Below are 19,469 nucleotides of genomic sequence, written 5' to 3'. Positions count from 1 at the left end.
AGGGCTCCCTGCTCCCCCAGGCATGCCTGGGTCTCCAGGAGCCAGTTTTAGAGAGGACAACCCTTAGCAGAGCTGGGAAGCCCCTGGAGAATAGTTGATACACTTTCCTCCTGGCCACTGCCCCCACCACCAGGACTCCTGGCAGACACAGCTTCTTCCCCATCCCCTACCCATCCCCCAGCCCTGCACCAGCCTGTTCAACACATCCATGCTGTCACGCACACCGGAGCTGGGCCGGGTGCCAGTCAGACAGGCTGACATCACAGACAGGCACAGCTAGACTTGGAAGCAGCCGGGTACAATGGGGCCTGCAGAGCCACCTGCTCCCCTGGGATCCGTGGGAACAGGGTCATTCCCTGCTGGGAGCAGGTAGCTGGCTGGCTATCATTTCCAGAGAAATCTCATGAATGCCATGCACCCTCACCTGTCCCTGTCCCAGCCCCAACACCTCTGAGTCTCCCCAGCCAGGCAGAACACGCCCAGCAGCCCACCCCCTAAGCCTCATCTTACAGTTCTGCTCATCCAGCAGTGCCCAGCCCAGGATGCTTTGGGGGAAAATCACAGTAAGGAGATAAGGGGCCTGCAGACCACGTGCTCTGATAGCCCCCACTTCTTGCCTCTCTTGTTAATGAAGTCCAATAGAGAAAAATCTTTGTCTTCCCTTGGAACACAGTACGCGGGATGGGCCCCTCTTTGGTTGAAGTGGGAGTGGGGTCCCAGAACCCACCAAGCTTTGCCTTCATTTGCATCCACCTTTCCCTTTCTATGCTCACAGAGTTTTCTGGGAGGGAGGCAGTGCAGCTAAGTGGTTGGGAACGTGAGCTCTAGAACCAGATGGCCTGGGTTGGAAGCCTAACTTTGCTACTTAGTGTCTGAGTAAACCTTGGGTGAGTGACTTAGCCATGGCTTCAGTTTCCATAAAATAGAGCTAAGGATAGCCCCCCAGCTGCTATGATTGTTGTGAAGAATCAGGGAGTTAATGAAAATAAAGTTCTTAGAACAGGGTCAGCACATGGAAACCTTTAACAAATGTTAGAGAAAGAGAATGCAATTTTTTTTTTTTAATCAGTCTGAAAACCACCATGCCATGGCAAAGAGCCAGGGGTGTCTGAATCCTGGCTTCATCCCTTACCAACTGTGTGTTTTGGGACCTCCCCTCCCAGGGCCTGTTTCCACAGCTGAGCCAGGGGTGGTCTTCCCTCCCTCAGAGGGTTGGAGACAGAGATTGGTGACCAGAGCCCTGTTAAGTGGGGTCTGAGGTGCTTGGCACCCCGGTGTCCTCAGTGACCATGTGCATTACCCTTCCCCCTCATGGCCCAGAAATCCAAGATCTCCACCTTTGAGAAGATGTGGGCCTTCATGAGCAGCAAGCCATCAGCACTGGTGAAGAACAATGAGGAGGGCATCCAGAGAACCCTGACAGCCGACTACGCCCTGCTCATGGAGTCCACGACCATCGAGTACGTCACCCAGAGGAACTGCAACCTTACCCAGATCGGGGGCCTCATCGACTCCAAGGGCTACGGCATTGGCACACCCATGGGTGAGCAAGGGGCTGCGGCGGGCGGAGAGATTGGGGGACAGAGGACGGCCAGGGCCCCCGCAGCCACTCATGCATACCGTCTCCTGCTCCCTCTCCCAGCTCATCCCACTGAGCCTCAAAAGGTGGTATCTCTTCAATCCAGAGACAAAGTGTAGAGTCACAACCTTGCGAGATCAGCCTGGGCCTAAGCAGTGGAGATCCAAGGCCAGCACAGAGATGGGGGGGTCAGTTCAGAAGTCATGCCTGCTCTCTCTGACCTCACCCCTGTTGATGCAGCCCTGACACACAGGGCCTTCCAGGAGCTGATGGAGACAGGGACTCCTAGACAAGACTCCCCACCCCCAATTAGGACGTTGCTCTCACCCAGACCCCATACAAAGATTCAAAGAGGGGCCTGTGGTAGCTATTGAGAGGTGAGGGAGGGTGGCCGGCGCTGTCCAGGGTGCTGGCAGGGGCACATGCGCAGGGACCGAATGCCCCTGCCAGCCAGACCCCCGCTCCTGCACTCAGGCTCCCCGTACCGGGACAAGATCACCATCGCCATCCTGCAGCTGCAGGAGGAAGACAAGCTGCACATCATGAAGGAGAAGTGGTGGAGAGGCAGCGGGTGTCCCGAGGAGGAGAACAAAGAGGCCAGTGCCCTAGGTATCCAGAAGATTGGAGGCATCTTCATCGTCCTGGCCGCCGGGCTGGTCCTGTCCGTGCTGGTGGCTGTGGGCGAGTTTGTGTACAAGCTCCGCAAAACAGCAGAGCGAGAGCAGGTAAGCCTCAAGAACTGGAGCCCACGTGGGGAAGGGAGGGAGTGGGGAGCACAGGGTGTGAGCCAGGGGCCCACCTCCCAGGCACACGTGGTGTCAGAGCCCACCCTGCCTCTACTCCAGCAGGAGGGCTGCCTGCCACACCTCTGCTCCAACTCTGAGCACACATCCCCACCACTGTGGCTCCAGGCCAGGCCAAATTCCCTCCTTTCCAGCTGGCCCATGCCACAGCTTCCACTCTGGTCTTCCTGCCTCATCTACCCCATACGCTCCCCAAACACAGCCAGTGCCCTGATTAACACTTCATTCAAACCATGCCAGTCCCCTGCACAAAACCCTCCAGGGTAATTGTTGAAGCTGGGTGATGGTTACGTGGGGGTTCATTATACAGCTCTCTCTACTTCTGCATATAGTTGGAAATTTCCATAATCAAAAGTTTAAAAAAAAAAGGAATGTTAAGAGGTCTGGCCCAAGCATCCAGACAGTAGAACTCTACTCAACCCATCTGATTAATTCCAGTGTGGTTGAGCGGTGGTTCTGGGTCCTGGTAGCAAATTAGAATCACAGGGAGAGAGTTTTTTAAGTGCTAATGCCCTGGACTCACTCCCAGAGACCGTTTTAATTGGTCTGTGGCAGAGCCTGGCATTGGTGTCTTAAGAAAGTGTACTTACAGGGTGATTTAAATGTGCACATGAGGGCGCCTGGGTGGCTCAGTCGGTTAAGCGTCTGCCTTCGGCTCAGGTCGTGATCCTGGGGTCCTGGGATCAAGCCCCACATCGGGCTCCCTGCTCAGCGGGGAGCCTGCTTCTCCCTCTCCCTCTGCCTGCTGCTCCCCCTGCTTGTGCTCTCTCTCTCTCTCTCTCTCTCTGTCAAATGAATAAATAAAATCTTTTTTAAAAAATAAAAATTAAAAAAAATCAATGTGCACGTGAGTTGAGGGCCACTGGGCTGGAGGGAGGCGCCTCTCATGGAGAAGTCCAAAGGGACACAGGGCCAGGAGATTGCAGGTATGTCCTATGTGGAGGGGACTGTTCAAAACAGGCACTTTTTCCATCCATCAGAAATGAAATAGGGCCCTTTGTAATAGGTAAGCCAGAGTCAGCAAAGAGTCAGCAAAGATCATTCCTGGTGTCACAGTTCTCACGGGCTTGAGGAAAGGGACACGCTCCTGTCTTGGTGGGAGCCGTCCATGTGAACGTTTCTAGAAGGCAATGTGGACAGAGTCTTAAAACTGGCCACACATTTTTGACAGTGAATTTCTGCTTTTAGAAAGGAACCCCTTGGAACTGGCCGAGAACAGATGCAGTTTTACCAACAAGGATATTCACCCAAGTGTTAATGAGCACATGAAAAATGGAGGGGAACACCCCTCTCAGTGTCCAGTAATAAAGAAGGGTAAAAAAATTACAATATGTTAAAAAAAGAACAACCAGATTCTCTAAGCATTGCCATTACAATTGGAATGAGCTCCATAATCCACCTAAAAGCCTACAACAAAATCTGGTCCTGGCCCACTAGTCTGACTTCCTCCTTCCCACACTTCCTTCCTTCACTCTCCTCCAAACACACTGGCCTCATCTTCGATCCTTCATGCACCAAAAACATTTCAGCCCCAGGCCTTTTGCACATGTTCTTCTGTGCCCCTGCAATGCTCTTCCTCCCTGAGTACCATATTATTGGCATGTTCTGGTCATTCAGGTTTCAACTGAAATGCCGCCTCTCAAGTAGCCATTCCCAATGCCTCTCTATCTCATTCCACTGCTTTATTCTCTTAATAACAGTTACTGTGCTCAGAAATGCTTTATTTGTTCGCATGTTTATTACCTGTCTCTGTCACATCATAGACCATGAGCTCCCTGAGGGCTGGGACCTATCTGCCTTTTCCACGTCTGTATGCCTGACACCTAGGACAGTGCATGGCACATAGTAGGGCCTCAGTAAATATTTTCAGAATGAATAATGTCAGGTGAGGAGGGATGCCATTCTGCGTTGAGTGGGCAGACAAGGGAAAGCTCAGAGGGGAAGTGGGTAGAAGGCAGAGCCAGAATTGAGAACTCCCTCGCCCTGCACAGCCTGCACACAGCAGCTGGGTGCTCCTGCTCCAGACTTACTGCGTAAATGAGGCTGTCAGGAGCCCCCACTGCCTTCCAGACAAGCTGCAGGACAGCCTCTGGCCATGGGTCTCCTAGGAGCCCCTGCCGTCAGATACCAGCCAGCAAAGCTATATTTTGGTATCCCTTTCTGATACCTGTAGAGACCCAGGCCAGAAGCTGTTGCCACCCAGCTGCCCTGCAGGGAACTGCCTCCCACTAGCACACCTTGAGAAACACGCTGGACTGTCCTGTGTGGGAGAGTGGGGAGTCTGCCCTTAGTGGGAAGCCCTCCCAGGGGGAAGGTTAGTCATACATTCATCAGGTCTCTCTTAAGCCAGACCCTGGGCCAGGCCTAGTGCTGGGAGCTGGGCTTACAGGAATGAAACTGGCCAGTTCCTGCCCTTAGCATCTAGTGGAGAAAAATCAGACAGGTCACCTCCTCAAACTGTAATGTGCATGCCCATTAGAACCACAGTTTCCTCATCTGTGAAATGGGGACAGGATGCTACTATATGCCCTGTCTACCTTAGTCTCCTAACAAGAACATAACGCTCTGTAGGCTGCTTCACATACTAGTCATCTTGTTTGGGCAGAGGGTGGTGGCCTAAAGGTGAGAGCAAGACAGGCAGCCTTGGGAGGAAGGGGAGGAGCTGGCTGGCGTTGCAAGGCCGGGCCTCACGCATGTGCCCCTTGCCCTCCCACCCTGCCCCAGCGTTCCTTCTGCAGCACCGTAGCCGATGAGATCCGTTTCTCCCTTACCTGCCAGCGTCGGGTCAAGCACAAGCCACAGCCTCCCATGATGGTCAAGACTGACGCTGTCATCAACATGCACACATTCAACGACCGCCGGCTTCCGGGCAAGGACAGCATGGCTTGCAGCACATCGTTGGCCCCCGTGTTCCCCTAGGCATAGGTGGGGTGGGGACCAAAGGCCTGGGGGCAGGGCAGAGGAAAGCAAGAAGACGGGAAGGCACCTCCCTGTGCCCACACTGGGCTTCAGGGCCAGAGCCTGCTGCCTGCCTACTGGGCCAGGAGCCCTCTGTCCTTATCTCCCAGGAAACCAGCAGGCCCCTAGGCCAGCTGCTTCGGTCTCACTTGCCTCTTGTTTCTTCTGTGGGTTTCTAAAGCTGCCAGTCGAGACAGCCAAGGCCAAAGGAAGCACATGCCTCTCTCAGGCCAAACTCACCTGCCCCTCAATTCTCCTCAACAGTCAGAAGTTTCTACCATGGCCTTGCAGAGGCCAAAGAAAATGGGAAACAGCTTATATGTTGTCTCCCCCTCCCCCGCAAGCCCAAGCCTCCTGGACCATGGCCGTGAGACCAGAGACTCAAACCTTGGGCACCTTAAGGATTGTAGTGTGGCTGCCAGTGGAAGCTGAAGATGGAGCATGGCCACCCCACTTGTCTTGGGCAGAAGAAAGACTTGGTCCCTTAGGGGCTTCTCAGATAGCCCTGGTCTCTTGGACTTGGCACCATGTGTGGCAGCCTCCATCTTGGCAAAATTGTAGGCAGAGAAGAAAGAGGAGTCTGGGGTATGGGAGAGAGGAGAACGCCCAAAGGCCGCCGTTTTGAATTCTTATAGATGACGTCCCAGTGGCTCCCATTCCTCAAGGAGGTCTTCAGGAGTATAAAGTGGAGGAGTGGTCAGAGCAAATTTTCTGTTTTCTGGACAGAGGCTAAAGACTGCTTGAATCTGCCACAAAGGATGACCAGAGATTCGCTGATATTTGAAACCAGAGGAACAGTGGATTCCATGGAAATCCTGTAGGCCCTTGAGCCATTGGGTCTTATTTTGCCGGTTACTGAGCTGTTTTCTAAACCCTAGTGGCATTTGAGAGCTTGGGTTCTTTGCCATCTACTCATCAACAACTCCCTATTCCTGGCCAGTTGACCTTGACTTCCTTCTGTCACCTTGGAAGGAGAGGAAAAGCCAAGATTGAAGTGAAAGTCGTCACCCCTCCTCAAAGAAGGATCCAGGTCCTACTGCACAGGATAATTTGGGGGGTAAATGGGGAAGGTCAGAGGGGCCCTAAAGAACTCTTGGCCTCCTGGACTTACCAGACCTGAAGACATTCCCCAGAAAGGAAAATTTTTAGGGACAGGATATCAGAGCTCATAGAGGCCCCAAGGATGGGGAAAGAAAAGCTGCCTCCTGGAGAATTAACCAAAGACCCCACACAGAGACACAGGCCATCTAGGTCCTGATCTCTTGTCCAGAGCAGCTTGGACCTAGTGGGGTTTGGGGGTACAGCAAAGAAATAGTACCAGATGAGGTACCAGTGAAGGCCAGACCAGATAACCTGTGGGTTCTAGCTAGGTAGAATGGATGCTCTAGAAGTCTGACTAAGATTCTGGAAAAAGAATGAGACATGGAAGGGTTAGGAGCAAAGTGTCCTTAAAGAGAATACGACAGGACCAGCAGGGCTTTCCATAGCCAAGGGCAGAGGGCAGTCTCGGAGCAGCAGAGGGAAGGCTGAAGATGCTGGACGGGGACCCAGGAGATACTTGTATCCCCCTTCCACCTCTCTTCTGTTTCTGCCTGGGGAGTCTGGTTAAGGAAGAGCTACAGTTAGATCTCAAGGACCTTCTCAGCTGGGGTGAAGGATAATCTCTAGCTCCCCCGCTCCAGGGGCTCCCAAAGCAGGAGAGCGCAGTAGGCTCATGTGATAAATACCATTCCTCCTCCAAACTGTGAGCTGCAGGACCAAACCAGCTGGTTTCCATCCTCCCAGCAGCGCCAACAGGCTGTGTGCTGGGGAGGTGGGAAAAGAGAGCTGGACACACAGCCTCGCCAACACACTTAATGACAGGAGAAGCCATGTTGTCGTGAGCTTGTGTGTGGGAGTGCGTGTGGACGCACTTATGTGTATCTGTGTGTGTGTGAGCTCTGGGGGCTGGGGGTCAGGGACAGATTTGGACATGAAAGAGAGTCCAAGACATGCAATAATAGAAGCCTTTGGATTCTGAGGTGTGTGCACACACGTGTGTGAATCGGGGATGAGGGAGACAAATCTGGACAAGCAGCAGAGCCCCATACACAGAAAAACAGGAGAAGCCATGTCTTACTAGGGTCCTGGGGAGTATACACATGTATACACCCATGAATGAGTGTGTATGCTTATGTGTGCGTGTGTGTGTGCGTGCATGCAAGGGTGCACATTTATGCACCAATGGCAGAGGGCGGAGGACAAGAGAAAACCCACAGTGTTGCCAAATGTTTAAAAGAAGAAGCCATGTCATCAAGGGGTCCGCGTGTGAGCATGTGTGCACCTATATGTGGGGGCGTGCGTCTGCAGCGGAGAGCAAGACGGAGGACAGAACCAGAGAGCTATGCAGTACAGGTCAGCGCACATGTGCAAGGAGCCATGTGGCACTGGAGTTTTTTGGGGGGACAGCATGCTCACACATGGGTGTGCAAACTCACCCCTGTGTTCCGGCTCACAGCAGGAGCAGAGATGAACAATCAGGACAGCAGGGAATCGGGGTCTGTTTGCGTATCTGTTGTAGGGAGAGATCATTTGTCACAAGGCTTTGCCGAGACAGGGTGCTTTTGTGTATGACACTCCATGAGCGAGTCGTGTTCATCTAAGGTTGTACATGCACAGAGGCTGATGGGGGAGAAGGAAGTGGCATGGTTTGGGGAAGGTGTTGCATCAGTGGAATGAAGATTAGTGGCAATTGGAGGCACTATTCAAATAGGGTAATCCCCCAACAGGTACTAAAATGATTTTTAGACTTCCAAATGAAAGTGGGGTGGCATGCTGCCTGACCCCCCCCCATCCACTCAAGCCTTATGTCCATGTGTGTGGCTCATGTTCAAACTCTGGTTGGTGTCCTTGGTTTGCTTTCGAGGCCAGCCCAGTGTTCCAAGTGCAGTGGAGATCGCTTCTGCCCAAACAGGAGCTGTCTCTCTCCCCAGCAGGGGGGAAGGTGTTTGCATCCTGGCAGCTCAAGAGGAATTAAAGGCAAAGTCAACCGTGCCAGCAGGTGCACACCTGAGCTGCGGGGGGTGTGCAGGGGCACGCCCACCACAGTGGCACCGAGGTTGGTTGTGGAACCATCAGAGTTGGTTTCGATGGAACAGAAGATGGGACTCGCCCGAGCAGGTGCTGGATTGTCCTTGTCTGACCCCACATGCCTTCTCTTAACAGAAGATCGCCCCCGCCTCTCACCCCCATCTCCCACCTGAAATGCCAGTGCCTCCTCTCAGCCAGCTCAGACTGGCCAAGTTGAGGGGCAACAGTGAGGAGACCCCCCCACACACACACACACACCCCGCCAGTCACCAAGGCCCTGGGGCTTTCGAACGATGAACCTTCCTCCTCCCCCTCTCCCCTTGACCTGTTACTGGTTTCTCTGCTAAGGACAGATAAGAAAACCCTGACTGCTTGGTCACCATTCAGGTGGCCCCGCTCTGCGAGTGTCTCTCAAGAGGAATCAGGCTCTCATGGGGGGGTGAGCTGACTCCGAATCTTGGAGGGGTTGGAGGGTCACCCCCCCATCTCCCAGCCAAGACGGTCTCAACTAGAAGAGCACATCCTGGCCCCTCCCCAACACACTTGCAGACAGAAGTGCTGGCCGAGGATGGGGAAGGGTCTGGCAGGGTTGGAAGAAGGTTCCACACAGGGAGAAACCCCTGCGCTCCTTACCCTGGAGGGGAGCTTGAGTCCGAACTGGGCGCGTGCTCACTGAGCACAGAGGCTCCCTCCCAGCCTTCTTTTCCAGGGGTACGTTGTGGATGGATACAACCTGCTGCTTCGTCACTCGGCATGAAGCAGGGCCCTTCCCAAGCCATTCTCAGCTGTCTGCACAAACATCTGGAAATTGGCCAAACTCTGGCCCATGTCTGGACTGGTCCTGTGTGGATGGCCATCTGGAAGGGCCTCATGGTCTGGACAAACAGCTGGATGGACTTAAACGTCCAGAATGGGCCCAGCCCGGTGGCCAGACATAAGGAATGAGCCCAATTCTGTTGGCAGGACTTGAACGGACACATCTGGAAGAGTCTCCCAGATGGGACGGACACAGCTGGAACGGGCCCAGCTGCTTGCCATGGCAGGAGAGCCCTGCCCTGTGTCCCCGTGCCAGTCTGGATCAAGCTCTCATTTTTCAGTCCTGGATTTGCCCTGGAGTTAAAATTTCAGAGCTGAGGCCATCCATGAAGTCACAAAACTGTTTTTTGTGGAAGGTTAATGTGCTGTACAATATATATATGAATGTAAAAAGATATATATATATATGCTGTATATATATATATGCACAGTGTATATATGACCTGTAGTCCCATGTGTATACGCACCCCCCCCCGCACGTCTGCACACAGAGTGTACATAACCCAGCCAGTGTGGGTGGGGACCAGGTGAGGGATCGGGCGACAGCAGCCAAGTCTGGAGTGGAGGCCACCTGGGGCAGGGGCCATGTGGGGATGGGGCACACATCAGAGCTCTGGACTGAACCATGGGGGCTGGTGGACAGGCCTTGCCCAGCTGGTGCCTCCTGGCAAAGGACAGGAGAGATCCAGGGGCTGATCTCCATCCTAGAGCATCTGAGGCAGGACGGCAAGCAGGGACTGTGTCTAAGGAGTTATGTCATGCTGGCCCTGGGCTCCAAGACCTGTACTTGTCACAGTGGCCAGGTAGGTGTCAGGCTTCCCTTGGAATATCGTAAAAGTATGGAACATTCTAGGTGTCAGAGACCTCAGATTCTCACCCACACACAAAGGCACAGTTCACAGCTAGGGAAAATGCTTTTTTTAAAAGCGAACGGCCCCAAAGGCATTGTCTGCATGCCAGTGCAATGTCCCTGTGCCCTACTTACTGGCCCTGTCGCCTGCCTTCTAGAAGACGTCCAGTCACCCTGCAGTGTGTCTCTATTTTCTCTGGGGCCTCAAGCTACAGGACAGTGGCTGCACTAATGCCAGCAGGCTCGTCCCACTGCAGACGACCTCCCCAGGCCCATCTGACCCAGAGGCCAGCTGTTAGCGAGTGACAGAGGAGCCAGAAATGTGAAGGGCACAGTTACACCAGGGGAAAAAGGAGAAGCCAGAAAGGCCCCTCCCGCCCTAGCACAGCCCAAGCCATCTGTCTGCCTTTCCTCCCCCGTTCCATCTCCCCCAGCAGGGACAATGGGCAGGGAGCACCCCCATCTTCCCTGCTGACCCTGGGGCCCTGCTCTGCCCCTCTCCTCCTGTCTTCACCACCCCCGTCCTTTAGCTAGCAGTCTGGCCCCATCGGTCAGAGCACCTCTGGAGTCTTGCAGGGGAGAGGACAACTGGAGTGAGCTTCCGTGTGGTCGACAGCCTGCCTTCTGCTTGGGCCCCATGCATCAGGCTGGTATGCACTTGATCTGCCTCTGGGCACCCCCTACCCCCGCCGCCAGAGCACATCTGAATCCAGCCTCCTGAGGAGGGGCCTGTCCTGGCTCCTGGGACCCTCACACCACTGTGCTCCAACCTCCCACCCCATCTCTGCCTGGGCCTCCCTTGTCAAGGACTTGGGTTCCCAGCCCCAGGGCTGAGCCCCCAGACAGCGCCATGTGAGACCCCTGGCCTGTCCCACCACCCAGACCAGAGTGCCTGGATGTCCCCCACTCCCCCTCGACATGGTTCCCACACACTGGTCTCTGGGCCATTCAGGGGATGCCCTTTGTGGACATGCAGAATTTCTATGAATATAGTTTTTTGTAAACATTTTGTAACAATTTGGGTTTCATAGTAACTGTGTTACTTGCCAATCATTCTAGGCTGATGTAAATAACTTTCCAAACAAATCTGATTATTTTCCTTTTTAAGACACTGTGATATATCAAAGTGCACAGTTTGCTGTATGAAGTAATATGGTTTTAAATTTTAAATAAAGAAATGTTTCTAGAAAACAGTGTCCGCTTAAGGTGCATTTTCTGTTTCGCTTCTCTCTCCTTTGAACCAGAGGGGGCTGGGCAGCTGAGTCACCTCCGGCTGACTGTGCCCCAGGCAGGGGACCCTGGTGATGAGGGGTGGTCGTGGGGGGCTCCAGCTCAGGTCCCCGATTCTCATTTTAGATATCAAGGGTGAGGCACCTATCCTTGAAATTGTCTTGACCTCTGTCTTCTCATGGGCACATCTGTCCCCAGTGCCTCATCATCCACATAGCTACCCTACCTGTTGTCACACCCTTATGTGACCCTGTCCTTTTGGCCACAGCTGGGGATGTCAGGTGGGCCTCTTCTCCAAGCTTGACCGATCAGAGATCTTACCTTAGCTTTTCTAAGTAGAAATAAGGAAGCTCTAAGTCTGTTTCTCCTGGGAGCCAGAAACTGGACACATAACCAGGGCTCAGGACAGGGCACTTTAAGCAGGAAGGGATCAAACACTGGTGCTTACAAAACAGTGGAAGAGATGAGGGAGCGAGGCCCAACCAGGCCTCCAGTGGCTCACAGAGCTGACCCACCCAGGGAGTAGCCACCTCCAAGAATCTTAGACAAGAGCTGCGAGGCAAAAGCACACCCCAGGGTTGCAATCCGGGGTTCAGCCTGCCTGGGTCAGGAGGCTGCTGCCACCATTACCCACATCATGTTGCTTCTCATCACCCTGGAAGCAATCCTGCTGAAAACCTTCATGTTTCCATGACAGAGAGAGCCCAAAATGGGGGCAGAAGATGGCCTCTGCCTCTCATCTGCCTTCTAGATCTCATGCAACATTGGCTTGGTAGAGGCTAATTTGCATCCAGAACCTTCCATGCCCCCCATGACACCATCATAATCATAATAAGTCATAGCATTTATTGAGCCTTCCTACAAGGCAGGCACTATGCTTAGCTCTTGACATACATTATCTCCTTTACTGCTTGCCTCAGAATGTGACAGAGCTCACACCCAGATCTTTTAGCCCAAATCTCCACCATCATTGATTCAGTATCCCAATGTCCTCATTCTCATTCCCTGGAGAGTGACTATTATTGAACCAACTCTGGTTAGTTTGTCACCTGTGATCCAATCAGCTGTGGCCAGTGAGAGGGAAGGATCACATAACACAATCATGGTACCCAGGCTCTTTTCTTTAGGAGGATTGAGAAAACCCAAATTCCAAAGAAAGCTATGTGGGTTGAGCAGGTCTTGTAAAATATCCACCCTCTTATTCCATCAGTGAAAGTGCCAAGTCAAGGCTCCAGAAATCCCTCTAGAAGGGAGAGGAAGCCAGGACCCAGGGGATTATAGTGTCTGAGAACTCTGGTCTAGCCTTAAGCCACAACCCAGGAAGAGGCTTTGGGTTTAAGCCAGGGAAGAGCCAGGTAGAGGCCCTGGGTTGAAGGACATCTGTCTGCCATTGGGAGGCAGAGATGAAGTCCATTGCCAAGGAGTGAGCACACTAGGGTCCAGGATGGACTCCAGGTCCAGCAGGGAGTAGGATAATGTGGAGAAGAGAGAGGAAAGAGATCTGGTAGGAATGAGGCCCACATTACAGGTGAAAGGACAGGTAGATGACCCACTCATCCATCCATCCATGCATCCATCTACCGACCCATCCATCCATTCACTCATCTGTCCATCCATCCATCCTCTCATCCAACCATCCATCCATCTATCCATCCACTAATCTGTCCCCTTTCCCCTGAACATCTTTCTCAGATGCTCAGGGGAAAGAGACTACCAGCTACAGATTCATCGAACACTCCGCCCAACTGTCTATCCATTTATCTGTCTGCCTACCCTCAATCCATCCATCCATCCACTCATAGACTTGAACATTTTGTGTGTGAGTCCAGCTCTACCACCTATTAGCTATGTAACCTTGAACAAGCAACTTCATGTCCTTGAGCCTTGGTTTCCTCATCTAAAACGCATCGTCATGAAACCCACCCTTGTGGAATAATCATGCGGGCTAAATGAGAAAATGCACGGTAAGTACTTAACATGGGCTGGGCATGCCTAAGCCAACAAGAAGTGACAGCAATTTTCATTAAGAAAAAGGAAGAAAGGAAGGAAAGAATTAGGGCCTACTATACACTGAGCATCCTCAGGGGATAGTCTGGTGAGTAGTGAGACAAGTCTCCTTCCCGCTGGGGCTTAGAGCTTTGCCCAGAGATCCATTTGACACTCTGGGCTCTCAATGAGGGCCAGCCAGGCCTCTCAGAGTACTGAGGTGGCTCTGATGGTCTCTGGGTTGGACAGGGAGAGGACAGAAACTCCCCAGTCTCCCAGCATCTCTGAGAGCCCCTGACTCTACTTCCCAGAGCCTGTCTCTATCTGGCTGGCTTTCCCAGGCACAAGTCTCTGCATGGCCCTGTCTTAAGGAGCCAAGGAAAGGATCCTAGGCCTTGACTCTCCCTCTCCACCTCAATCCCAAGTGCAAGAGGTGGTGTTCTCCCCCTTCAGAGAGGGTTCTCACTGCTCTCTTCCCAAGGAAGGCAGTGGAGCCCATATTACCTGGCACCCATACAGTTTAATTGATATTTTTTAAAGATTTTATTTATTCATTTGACAGAGAGAGAGCACAATCAGGGGAAGTGGCAGGCAGAGGGAGAGGGAGAAGCAGGCTCCCTTGCTGAGCAGGGAGCCCGAAGCAGGGCTCGATCCCAGGACCCTGAGATCATGACCTGAGCTGAAGGCAGCGGCTTAACCCACTGAGCCCCCCAGGTGCCCCCGATGATAGTTTTTATTGTGGAGGAAAATAATGAATGAGTGGAGCCCTCTCCCATCGCAGGCCCAGAACCCAGGCACAGAGGAAACAAAGATGCTCAAATATCCAGTTTCTAAGTTCAAAGGTCTGGGTCCCAGTCTAACACCCAACACATCTGGAAGGATGCATGATCCTGTACCCCCGCCACCAACAACCAAATCTGGCCAAATACTCCACAGATGAGGAGGGAACCTGGAGAAGAACCACCAGAGAGAAACAGAGTCAGGTGCTAGGGGGCCCTTGGGTCCTTCCTGGGTGTCCACGTTCAGATGCTGGCCCCAGAGAGCTCCAGGGAGTGGAGCCCAGCCTCTGGTGGCAGGAGTCCAGGGCAGACACATCCCCTAGACATCCTTCTTAGGGGCCCCTTAAGGACAACTTCCGCAGCAGCCAGGTGACTCTGCTGGCCGGCTTGCTTGATTGAAGCGCCCCTGTACCCTGGGAATTCCCTCAGACCCCATGCCCCCCACCCGCTGTGGCCATGCCCTCCCGCACAGAGTCAAGACCAGGCCCCTGTCCCGAACACGTAGAAGGAAGGTGGTGGCATGGCAAGAAACACACACACACACACACACACACACACACACACCCCTAGCCAAGCAGGACCGCTCTAGAGCATTCCCTCTGAGCTGGAGGAACAAGCCCCTCCTTTATTTTATTCATCATCATTGTCACCGTCATCGTCATTGCTGTTGTGGTTGTTATTTCTGTCGTGATGCAGTCCCTGTGGAGTCCTGGTGGCTTGGAGATGATCGTTCCAGACGGTCCCAAAGCAGACTCTGGTTGGGCTCTTTTCGCCCCTTCTCCCCGGGAAGCCCCATCCCAGAAAACTATACTCTTGAGGTCAAAGGGTCCCTTTCCTTTGACTCTGGTCGTCTCACCCCTTGGAGCACCGGGATCTGAGACCTGTTGAGCTGGCTCTCACCCCACTCCCCTCAAGGTCATGGCCCAGCTCTCCCTCCTGCCATCTCCTGTGGCACAGGCCTCCTGTCACTCGTGGCAGGAGACAAGCACTCAGAACTGGAGACAAGCCTCAAGTCCCCCCTTAGTTGAAGCAGGCAGCCTTGGTCTGCTTACTGCCTTGCTTCACTGTCCTGTGCCTCAGGGAGCTCATGGCAAGTGGGAAGAAAGATCTTCCGTGAAAGCACACACCTAGTGTCATGGAGCCGGCTTACTGTTTGCGAGGGTCCTTCTCTGCCTTTCGCTCACTCCCCTTCTCCACGTCTGTCCCCTCCGGGTCCCTCCGGAGTGAGCAAGGAGCAGGAGGAGGCCAGGGGCCAGGCACTCCTGGGGCGGCAGGTCGCCATTCCGTGAATCAGGCGGCAGGGACACACGGCTCCCCTGGGGCCTTGATGGCACTTCCTTGAGAAACAGAAGCCGAGTGTATAAGAAGCATCTGTCATTATGGAAACAAAGTTGCCAGGCCATTTTTTCTTTTACTATTTTTACTGCGGTTTCATTATCTTATGCAAATGAGGCCGCTGATGAAGCCTTTCTGCAGGGTGGCCCATGCTGGGACCAGCTCCACCGAGGGGATTTATAGCCTGCCTCGGCCTCCAGACAAGATCTGGAATGAGGAGGTCCTGTGGAGATGACTTCCAGAGCATCCAACCTGCCCCGGAACACACTGGGCCTGCCAGACCAGCCCCCGCACCCTGCCTCAGTCCCGTGTCCTTTATTTCCAAAGATCCAAGTGTCAGCTCAGCTTGGTTCGGGCCTCTGTCCCTGATTCCTCAATCGTTGGAGCTCCTTGGAGATTGAGTTGTCAGTATCCAGCAGGATGTAAGGGAAAAGAGGGGGGGAGCAAAGGAAGCTTCATCCCCCCAAGGACCTCTGGGAGCTACTTATAAGATGCTACTTGGTTTTTCATCCAAGCGGAGAGAGAGCAGGGGTATGTATACACCAATCTTTGGTCCAGGCAAGTCCCCAGAGGTTGTCAATCCCCAGTACTTCTGGAATGCCACAGGTGGCAAGGAGGGATCTGAGGCAGGATGAGGCCTCAGGGACAGCAAGGCAAGTGGTAGGAAAGCAGTAGGAAATGTGACCATTTGTGGGGAAGTGGTAAGGACAGGGGACGTGGAGGGCACTGACCCCCTCATAGAGATGAGCAGCCTAGGGTTCAGAGAAGCCAAGTAACTTCCCCAAGTTCCAGGGGGTAAGCGGCAGGCCAGAGCTAACCCAGGGCTGTTTGCCTTGCCAGCTCAAGGAGCCACCATTGCCTTGTGACCTCCTGGCATCCCACCCTGGACTCCCCCATGCTCCTTACCCCCCAGGTCTGGCCTGGCCAAGAGCCCCACAGTCCCAGCCCTGTCCAGCCTGTCCCCCAGGCCATCTCTCCCAGGGTGAAGTGTGTTGCTAAAGCACAGGTTCCCCCCAGGCATCCACGGGCTCCCAGATTTTCCTCCAAGAGAATGTTTCCCTCTGTCCAACCCCTCTGGCCCAAAGCCTTTACATTTATTCTGCCCCAAGTACAGTTTCTCCCCAGTCCAGCCTCAGACCCCAGCATTTAGTAAAGGCCTTCTGCCGTCGGCAGGTACTTTCCTCCTTGGGGAAGTCTGACCCGGTCCCACTTTTCCCAAGGTCTGGGCCGTGGCGAGACCACAAATGTGGAAAACTAGAAGTTTCCCAGCCCCGTTCACCTGTGGTTGAGCCTTAGGGGTCACAGCAGGTGCTGTCACCCAAACGTCACCGGCTCTGGGCACTCTTTCATAACCTGCCTCCAGGTGCCTGCAAAGTCCGAGGGACAGGCCTGCTCCACACTCAGAATCCCCCTCTGATCAGAGGGCAGAAAGCTTGAGAGCTCTTTGCGCTGGTCTCTTTCTCTTTGAGGAGAAGGTGTCAGTAATAAAATCATTACCATCATAATACTAGCTTCCAGCCAACTGAGTGGCAAGTCCAGACCCAACTCTGTGAGTGGTGTGCTGACCTCAACTCCCGGCATTCTCCCCATAACCCTCTGAGCTAGAGGACACCATGCCCATTTTACAGATGTAGAAACAGAGGCTAAGAAAAGTAGAACAACTCCTCCACAATCGCCCAGGAAGCATCAGAATGAGACCTCTAGGCCAGGATCTCCATTTCAGAGATTTGATAAACTGGGAAGTGAATAAATGAACGAGTGAATTGGAAAACAGTCAATAACCAATGCTGTTTACAGACACTGGGGAACATCTATACTTATAGGAGAGAAAAAAAAAAAAAAGCCGAACTTGATTGGGCCAAAAATGAGAATTACTAATTACAGTCGCTCACAGGAACGACCTACCATTTATGCCTAATTGCAGTGCAGTCCAATAACAATTATGCACATCAATAAATGTGTCAGATTAACTTGGTTGTAAGTTTTATTTGATTGCAATGCTAAACCCCGTTTGCAGTCCCTCGGACTCAGGAGGCCGTGGCCACCCTGCCTGGACCTGTTGGTCCCTTCTGGAAACGAGGAGGGCTGTTGGTGCTGGAAGGGAAGTGAGAGACGGGAGAAGAAAGAAATGTCTCTCTCCTCTGCCGCAGTGTGCCTGCCCTGGCAGGCTCCAGGAAAGAGGTTTGGCAGGGGGTCTTCGCAGGACGTGCAACGTCATGAGCCTCCCCTCCTTTCCTCGATGCCAAAGGCAGCTTCCTAATTAGGACATCCATAACCCTCAGCATCTGCTCCAAGAGAATTCAGCTGCTCTAAGATGGAGAAGTCCATTAACTTTATTGCACAAAACGTCGGACGTGCTTTTAGACAGAGGATCACTGCCAAGTGAGACAAACTGCCAGGACCTGACGGAGGAACAAGCCAGAAGTTTCTGCTGTCCCCAGCTGGGTCCTCGGGACTCCGTCCTCTCCCTGCCCCGTGCCCCGGGCGCTATGGCATCCCGCGGGGAGGCTGGGGCAGGGAAAACGGTGATTTGCGAATGCAGGTGCAGCCTGAGCACCCTGGCCTCCCTCGCGGGAGCCTGCAGCCTGCGGAACGGCCGTGCCAGACAGGCACCATCTGACTCCCAGAATGCATCAGGATTCCTACCCCGGAGTCCGGGCAGTCGTTCCTCTCTCAGCAGGGAGGTGGTGAGCTGGTGTCACCAGAAGCAGTGAAGCAAGGTGGCTAAAAATGAGCTTTGGATGCAGAGATTTCTGGGACTGAATCTCCGCTCTGCCATTTACGAGGTGCAGTGTGAGCTTGCAAACACAGTTTCACATCCCGAAGCTATTCTATGAAGTGGGCTGAGTAATACCCACCTCGAGGAGGGTCCGATGAGCGGATGCCAGGAATGGTGAGTGCAGTGCCTGCCACCTCGCAGGCTCAGTAAATGACGGCACCCCTCCCAAGTCTCCAGAGTGGACAGAGACAGGGGCCAACCTACCACCTGTGCCAGGGAGAAAATACCCTTATGGTCAGACAGCCCTAGAATCCAATCCCAGCTCTATTATGTGCCTTGGTCCCCTAAGCCCTCAGTTTCTTCATCTGTAGTATGGGGCTGATCATCCCTGTCCTCCTCTCCTCACAGGAGAATAAAGAAGACACGACAGTGCTTTGAGGCCACTGAAGGAATGTTGGGTGAGCAGCTTTATAGCGCCTGGGTTCTTGGTTGTCAAACCTTATGTCTAGTGCCCCCTGGGAAATGCCAGACCCATGGCTGGCTTCTGGCTGGGTCCTCCCAGCTCCCCAGTCTCCCATCCACATCTGCCTCTGTACCCTGTGCCACAGCCCACAGCCCTCCCACCTCATCCAAGGCACCCCAGATCCCCCACAGGCAGCCGCCGCAGACTTCCCAGTCTTCAAAACTGTCTCACCAAGCGAATCTCCTGGGTGTCCTTTCTCAGATTCTGATTCTTCTTAATATAAATAATTAGCAGAAACGGTCCAAGGGGGGAGTCAGCAGCCATAGCAATCGACCCCAGTGATTTCCAAGCCTCGGGGAGAGCCCAATTTCGCTCCAATCCGGGTGCTGTAAATTCCCATCAAGCTAAGAAAATATAGTGCAATTTAGAAACACTGATACGGCAATAAAACACAGATCTCCGGCAAATGGAATTCAGCAACATCTAAAAATGGAGCCATACATTACTCCGCCTGCAAACTCCCTCTGGGGACATAATGCTTGGAGATGTTGGGGGTGCTTTACGTTCAAGTTGATCTTTCTTTTCCGGATGAAGGCAGGGGCCACCTGCCGCTGGGCCCCAGGTGGCCCTCTGGGGCAGGCCTCCTGCATGGTCCAGAAAAGGGTCCTAGGTGAGCTCCCAGCTGGAGAGGACCAGTGGCCTGGCCCCTGTCATCTAGGGGCTGCTGGAGGGAACATTGTGGAAAGGGTAGGAAAGGAGGAAGGGAGAGAAACTCACCTTATGCCGGCTAGTCCTCATGGGCGGTCTCCAAGGGAAAAGCGATAATTCCTGCTTATCAGATGCAGATACTGATGATGGGAAATAAGGAGACTTGTTCAAGGT

General features: G+C 53.4%; 1 protein-coding gene across 4 annotated transcripts in view; it reads left to right on the top strand.

Moving 5' to 3' along the window:
- Window positions 1-11,268, top strand: part of GRIK3 (glutamate ionotropic receptor kainate type subunit 3) — a 225,983-nt gene extending 214,715 nt beyond the window's left edge. For 2 of the 4 annotated variants that reach the window (XM_044237821.1, XM_044237823.1), the window contains exons 14-16: window positions 1,321-1,543; window positions 2,054-2,304; window positions 5,107-11,268. In XM_044237821.1, coding sequence (XP_044093756.1) covers window positions 1,321-1,543; window positions 2,054-2,304; window positions 5,107-5,301 — 669 coding nt within the window. In that variant the 3' untranslated portion in view covers window positions 5,302-11,268. Of the gene's footprint in view, window positions 1-1,320; window positions 1,544-2,053; window positions 2,678-5,106 lie in introns of those variants that run through there. The other 2 variants (XM_044237822.1, XM_044237820.1) reach the window with 2 other exon arrangements.
- Window positions 11,269-19,469: the final 8,201 nt, after the last annotated feature.

The sequence above is a fragment of the Neovison vison genome, chromosome 2 (assembly GCF_020171115.1).
Source record: "Neovison vison isolate M4711 chromosome 2, ASM_NN_V1, whole genome shotgun sequence".
NCBI classification, from domain to species: Eukaryota; Metazoa; Chordata; class Mammalia; order Carnivora; family Mustelidae; genus Neogale; species Neogale vison.
Note: the sequence above shows the minus strand (reverse complement) of the source record. Positions and strands in the feature narration are given on the sequence as shown.